Consider the following 7448-nt stretch of genomic DNA (forward strand, 5'->3'; position numbering starts at 1 on the left):
AACAATGGGGAAGCTGACAGACCTAAACTTGCCCAGCTGGTTTGATCTAATCCAGTAGTCCCTTTTAGAATCATGGGATTGGAGGGGATCCTCAGCTCAGCTGCCAATCCCACCCTAAGGATAGTTGGCTAAAGAATTTAGGACACAGGGCAAAATGTACAGGCATTGTTCTCACATTTTGTGTGTGAGAAATTTGCTTGCCTCCCACTTTCAGTGTTTTCCTTTACACCCCCCTTCCCACAAACCCCCACACAAAAAACCCCCCAAACCCTGCAGACACCTGCAGTTCTTCCCTCCATCCCCAAATCCCCAGATACCAATCAGAGAATGTTCCTGCTGTCCTTGCACCCCCAGAGTCAAGTGGCTGGTCCCTGTGAGAGCAGGAAGCTGGACCAGATGGGCCATTGGCCTGATCCAGCAGGGCTCTTGTGTGTAGCCATCATTTGTTGCCGTTTTTAGTCATTTAGTTGTGTCTGACTCTTCGTGACCCCATGGACCAGAGCACGCCAGGCACTCCTGTCTTCCACTGCCTCCCGCAGTTTGGTCAAACTCATGCTGGTAGCTTCGAGAACACTATCCAACCATCTCGTCCTCTGTCGTCCCCTTCTCCTTGTGCCCTCCATCTTTATTTTAGTATTAGAAGTTTTGATGTGAAGTATCAGAGCAGATGAGAACATTAGGGGAATAAAGGTAGGAAGTAAGGAATTTAAATTGAAAGCATTCACAGATGATTTAGTAATCACTGTAGACGATCCAACAATCTCACTTGAACAGGAAATTATTGGTTTAAAATACCCCGGAACAGGATAAAGAAAAAAATTCAACAAGAAATAGGTATAAATATTCACAACAAAGCGAAATACTTAGGGATATGGCTAACACCAAGGCGTATATATATATATATATATATATATATATATATATATATATATGAGAAAAAGTTTGGAAAGAAATAAAAAGGAAATTAGAAATCTGGAGCAGAACAAACTTGTCATTATTAGGGAGAATTTCAGTAATCAAGATGAATGTCTTGAAAAAAAATGTTTTTATTCCAATCAGTTCCAGTGATAAGTAATATGGCATTTTTAAAGATTGGCAAAAGGATATTTCAAAATTTATATGGCAGGGCAAGAAGCCAAGAATAAAATATAAATTATTAACAGATACTAAAGAAAGAGGAGGCTTCTCACTGCTGTTCATGAAATTATACTAAGAAGCTTTATGTATTTGTTGGATCCGAGCATGGATCAAATTAAAAAAATACAGATCTATTGGATTTGGAAGGGCATGATAATAGATTTGGCAGACACGTCTACCTATGGTATGAAAAAGCTAGAATACATCAAAGTTTCCAAAAGCGATATTTAAAGTTGGGGAAAGTATGAAGATTTATTGGGACAAAAAACACCATGGTGGCCTAAGAATCTGACCGGTGGTCCCTCCAGTCCAGCACTGGGCCCAACCAATGAGATGGTCTTAGGGAGCTCATAAAGGCCATGTGGTATAATGGTTAGAAGGCTGGAATAAAATCTGACAGACCAGGTGAAATATACTCAGAGTCGCAAAGTGATTTCATGCTCTTTATTCAGCTCATAGTGGTGAGGAGGAATGAATGAAAGTCCCCTCAAAGTATCTGCTTTATATACATTATTTACACAATGGGCTGCACATGATTGGCTAATTCTGGAATTCTACTGTAAGCCAATCAGGTTGTGGATTCACTTCTATCTGGAGCATGATTGGGTGGTTCCTGCCAACCAATCATACTGCTGCATTGTTCTAAGACCAATCATACTGCTGCATTCTGAATCCTATTGTTCTAGGACCAGTCAGACTGCTGCCTTTTGGATCCTATTGTTCTAGGACCAATCAGACTGCTGCAGTTTGGATCCTATTCAATTCAGTACATAACACCAGGGTTCAAATCCCAACAGGGTCATGAAGCTCACTGTATGACCTTGGGTCAGTAATAGTCTCCAGCTTAACCCTACCTTACAGAGTTGTTGAAAGGATGAAATGGAGTGTGGGGGGAGAACCATCTACATCCAGGTTAGCTGTTGCCTCTAATTTCAGTAACCACTGTTCCTTGCTTTGTTAACACAACAAAGCAAGGCTATTCTCACGTTCTTATACTACCTCTGAATGCACTTGTATTTTTAGCTGATACCGATAAGAATCACTGATAGGAAGACACATTCACCCTGACTCTGCCTGTTCCTCATCAGACAAGGGGCAACACCACAGCTCTTGGCATATCCACACAGTGGTCATCACGTGCTTGTAGAAATATTTCCTCCACCATGTCTATCCTGAGAATAACTAGCAATTACTTTCTGTTACTGGTTTCCAGGGATATCCGGCGACTGGAAGAACCATTTGACCACCACGCAGAGTGAATGTTTTGACCAGGTCTACCAGGAACGCCTTCGAGACTTAAACGTCATGTTTCCATGGGACAAAGAATGAATCTGGCCTTCCCCGCTGACTCTCTCCAACACCGGACTGATTTAATATCTCAATGGGATACCAATGGTGTCTCAGCACAACACGCTGTAGATTAGTGGGGACATCTGGGGTGGGCCAGAACTCCTGGAACCGTGGGAGGAGAATGGGGTGTAGTGAGAACTGGAGTCAGGGCTCCAGGAAGGGAGTGAGCTGTGGCGGATTAGATTCCAGAGGTCGCCCAACTATGGCTCTTAAGCCCTGAGCAATCAGGGCACATGGCCAGGAAGGCGCATGATGCAGCAACCTTGCTGAAGCTAAGCAGGTCTGGGTGTGGTCAGCAGAAGACCACTAAATAGCCCTTTGTATGATGTCTTGAGTTCCATGATGGGAGAAAGGATGTGTTATAATAAAATAAACCAATATCCAATGGTTTCAAAGTCCAGTGGTTTCAAGAAGGCGACACGCATTAAGAAGAGAGTTCCTGACAGCCTTTTTCTAGAGGGGGCTTCCATGTTGGCCTGTTGTCGTGAGACAGCCAAGAGTCTGGTGGCACTTGAACCATTAGCAGATGTTTTTGTCAGCATCGCCCTTGAGCCAGTGCCACCAACTGGACTCATACACTTCAGCCCCGAATGGGCTAGGCGAGCTGGGTAGTACTTCCAGAGACCACCTTCTGCACAGGAACAGGTCAAAGTGCTGTGGACTCACAGCTTAGAGTTGTGAACACCAGATTCACTCCAACAAGAAGACAGTCGTCGCACAGCAGAGTACAGCAGAGTATAGCAGAGCATAAATGACTTGGAGAGCAGCTCTGTAAAATATCTTCTTTATTCTATCTACAACTATAATACACAACTTTGTACAGAGCTAAATGGAGTCTAAACAAAAGTGCTGAACTGCACTGTCTGCAGCTGCTTTTAGCAGCAACCTTATCTATACACACAATCTCTCTCTAACACTCAGTCTCTCTCTCTCTCTCTTTGATGTGAGGCTGGAGCGGAATAAGTAGAGAGCAGAATCCGCCCCCTCCTCTCTGGAGAATTAGCAGAGAACACCAGCAGATTCTTGGATATGGGAGGAGTGAAATCTCCTCAGTTTTGTGGCATGAGCTTTTGTGGACCACGGGCAAACACAGCATATACACACACGTGTGGGGTGGGGTGCACTGCAGACAACGTGGTTCGAAGGAAATGGAACACAGGAAAGACAGGTGGTGGTGATTTCTCTGTCGGACTGCTCCCGACAGAGCAGGTTACGGGGAGCCGGTTGCCCAGCGCCACAAATCAAGTGTGCCAATCACTTGCTTGGAGCACCAGACCCCTGCTACAAGGTTTGCCTTGTCATGGAAAGCGAGAGGAAGCAGGTAACAACATACCGTAGCTTTGTCAAAGCAGGTGCTTCTCCTGGCTCTGCCCCAATAGGAAACCACAAGGGAGGCGGGACAGGAAGTAGGAAGATGCAAGGCTTGCCTGCAAGTATTTAAAGGCTTGTAAGAGGCGACTGAAGAGGATTCCTGCGGGTGGCTTCTGGTGTGCTTAAAGTAGTGGAGCACAGAGAGAGGAGGAGGGACTGGAAAAGTTATGTACCCTCTTCCACACCATCCTCAGCAGAAAACTTGCACACCACAGTAGCCCTTTTTGGCTAACTGCCTCTTTGCTCCTCTTTTTTTTTTGCCTTGTGCCCCTTTCTACGCCACTGTTTTTGCCTCAGTTCCCAGCCAAGGATCAGAATAATCTGGAATTCCCACCCCTCCAGAATCAAGGGGACGCGGGTGGCGCTGTGGGTTAAACCACAGAGCCTAGGACTTGCTGATCAGAAGGTCAGCGGTTCAAATCCCTGCAACGGGGTGAGCTCCCATTGCTCGGTCCCTGCTCCTGCCAACCTAGCAGTTCGAAAGCATGTCAAAGTGCAAGTAGATAAATAGGTACCGCTCCAGTGGGAAGGTAAATGCCGTTTTTGTTTGCTGCTCTGGTTCGCCAGAAGCGGCTTACTCATGCTGACCCGGAAGCTGTACGCCGGCTTCCTTGGCCAATAAAGCAAGATGAGCGCTGCAACCCGAGTCGGCCACTACTGGACCTAATGGTCAGGGTTCCCTTTTACCAGAATCAAGAATATGGGGGAAATTTCCACCAGGGGGCAGTAGAATATCTATCATCTATCAACACCCAGTGCAAGGCCCATTCACACTTAATTCTGCCTGCTTTCCTCCCCCCACCCCACTTTAACTCAAGTAATTGCGTTTACATGGTTACAACTTTGCACATAGTAATTATTTCTGGTGCCCCAGTTTCTCTGCTCACCGGCTTTTGTGTTTGGGAATGGCTGTCCCCAAGGGAGCTGTATTTGATAAGGTCACTCTCTAGCCATCTATTTCTGTCTCCAAAGAACTGAAATCTTAAAGGTATCCGTGCTGCGTCTTTGCTGTGTTGGCTCACTAGCAGCTACTGCTGGATCTTCCAGTGGTAATTAAAAGACTGAAGTGCCGCTGGGAGAGAATGGCAAACTCTACAAGGGCTGGGGTGTGTGTGTGGCGCATATGAAACAATCATGGCACCATTTTCCATCTTGTCCTGTTATCCGGCCTCCTCTTTACCTTGCGTGTAAATTGTTCACAATTGAGCCCTGGAAACCTAAGAAGCTGTTTTCTTATATGGAAGAGGCTAATTAGCAATTGAGAGCCGCTGTTTCTTGTGGGCCATTTGGGCAGTCTCACAGACAAAGCTGCTTTTTACTGGGTCAGGCTTTTGACCCATCTAGCCCAATATCCAGCAGTCACGAAATTAAAAGACACCTGCTTTTTCAGAGAAAAGCAATGACAAACCTAGACAGCATCTTAAAAAGCAGAGACATCACCTTGCCAACAAAGGTCCATATAGTTAAAGCTATGGTTTTCCCAGTAGTGATGTATGGAAGTGAGAGCTGGACCATAAAGAAGGCTGATCGCCGAAGAATTGATGCTTTTGAATTATGGTGCTGGAGGAGACTCTTGAGAGTCCCATGGACTGCAAGAAGATCAAACCTCTCCATTCTGAAGGAAATCAGCCCTGAGTGCTCACTGGAAGGACAGATCCTGAAGCTGAGACTCCAATACTTTGGCCACCTCATGAGAAGAGAAGACTCCCTGGAAAAGACCCTGACATTGGGAAAGATGGAGGGCACAAGGAGAAGGGGACGACAGAGGACGAGATGGTTGGAAAGTGTTCTCGAAGCTACCAACATGAGTTTGACCAAACTGCGGGAGGCAGTGGAAGACAGGAGTGCCTGGCGTGCTCTAGTCCATTTGGACATGACTAAACGACTAAACAACAACAACAACCCAATATTCTCTATTGCAATAGGCAATGGACCTCCAAAGTTGAGGCCTTCCCATGCCTGAATCTGTCAATTCTGGTTATTCTCTGTTTCTGCCCCCCCCCCCATTCAGTTTAGTGTTGCGGGTGGGGGAAGAGTCATAAATTCATCGACATTTAGTGTGAATGCAAACCGAATCAAATTTCTCCTCCTCCCTCTTCTGCAACCCAATACCCTTTTAAGCCGGGATTCGGGAAATTGAACTTATTATTTGCAAAGCTGGTGCCTTTGTGTTTTTATCCTATCCATCCTTAGAATCTGCTTCAAATTCCTCCCAGATAAACTTGCTTTTGCATAGAAATGCAGAGTTGGAAAGAACCGTGAGGGACATCTGGTCCAACCCCCTAAAATGCAGGAATCTTTTGTCCAACGTGTCGAACCCACAACCCTGAGATTCAGAGTCTCATGCTCTACCGACTGAGCTATCCCAGCTATGCATGTGTAGGCTTTGTCTGTAAAAGCAGGGCCTCTCTCATCTTGCAGGGTCCCCAGCTGCGCAGGCAGTTTATGAGTGTTCAAGCTGTATACACAACTCTGTGTAGCTGATATCTGAATGGAGGAGGGGGTCCAGGAACAGTGAGGACTATCCCCACAAGCCTGTGCAAAAGTTAACATCTGCTCAGCTCAACAGATGAAACCACTTCTGACTTCGGGAAGGAAAAGGGCTGTCATCTACAGTCAATGTACAACCCTCTTACTGGTGACTGCCATGAGAGCAGCCTTCTATCAAGCAAGGCTGTGCAAGCTGGGTCTGATGGGATTTGTAGTCCAAAACATCTGGGGACCACCAGGTTGGCAAAGCTTTACCCGTAAACGAAGAGAAATTGCATGCAGGTAAGTAAGCAGGTAGAGGAGGGTGGGCTTTGTGCATGTTTCTATGGGAGTCCAAAGGAATTTTGGAGGGTGGGAAATAAGACACTGAAAGGGGATAGCAAGCTGATTTTACACACACACACACACACACTTGTTGTTGTTTAGTCGTTTAGTTGTGTCCCGACTCTTCGTGACCCCATGGACCAGAGCATGCCAGGCACTTCTGTCTTTCACTGCCTCCCGCAGTTTGGTCAAACTCATGCTGGTAGCTTCGAGAACACTGTCCAACCATCTCGTCCTCTGTTGTCCCCTTCTCCTTGTGCCCTCCATCTTTCCCAACGTCAGGGTCTTTTCCAGGGAGTCTTCTCTTCTCATGAGGTGGCCAAAGTATTGGAGCCTCAGCTTCACGATCTGTCCTTCCAGTGAGCACTCAGGGCTGATTTCCTTCAGAATGGAGAAGTTTGCAGTCCATGGGACTCTCAAGAGTCTCCTCCAGCACCATAATTCAAAAGCATCAATTCTTCGGCGACCAGCCTTCTTTATGGTCCAGCTCTCACTTACACACACACACACACAGAGAGAGAGAATAGTGTCTGTACATTTTGTCTTGTATCTCAGGTTCTACAAATGCTAAAAATTTAGTCTCTTTGTAAAATAAATAATTAAATAGAAGTTTGGAATCTGGGGGTGATGGTCCATCCTGGGGAAGGAACTCTCCTCCCTCCCCCCACCCCCACTGTACACTTAGGTCAGTCTCTCTTCTTCATCTTACCTGGTAAACAAGTGGAATGTGAGTTGCGGGAAACCGCAGTTTTCCACACCCTGCACTGAAATGTCGC

At 46.1% G+C, this 7448-nt stretch overlaps 1 protein-coding gene and 1 long non-coding RNA gene across 3 annotated transcripts in view; both read left to right on the plus strand.

The window, feature by feature from the left end:
* The window catches only part of LOC309355372 (sulfotransferase 2B1-like), a 28089-nt gene extending 25213 nt beyond the window's left edge, over window positions 1-2876 (plus strand). For both annotated transcript variants that reach the window (XM_081886158.1, XM_081886159.1), the window contains exon 7: window positions 2351-2876. In XM_081886158.1, coding sequence (XP_081742284.1) covers window positions 2351-2466 — 116 coding nt within the window. In that variant the 3' untranslated portion in view covers window positions 2467-2876. The remainder of the gene's footprint in view (window positions 1-2350) is intronic.
* On the plus strand, window positions 776-2028 carry LOC309355385. The gene is made up of 2 exons (XR_014162524.1): window positions 776-1542; window positions 1918-2028. It is a non-coding gene; the product is annotated as an uncharacterized lncRNA (long non-coding RNA).
* Window positions 2877-7448: the final 4572 nt, after the last annotated feature.

This window comes from Podarcis melisellensis (genome assembly GCF_964234715.1).
Source record: "Podarcis melisellensis genome assembly, chromosome: 13".
Lineage (NCBI taxonomy): Eukaryota > Metazoa > Chordata > Lepidosauria > Squamata > Lacertidae > Podarcis > Podarcis melisellensis.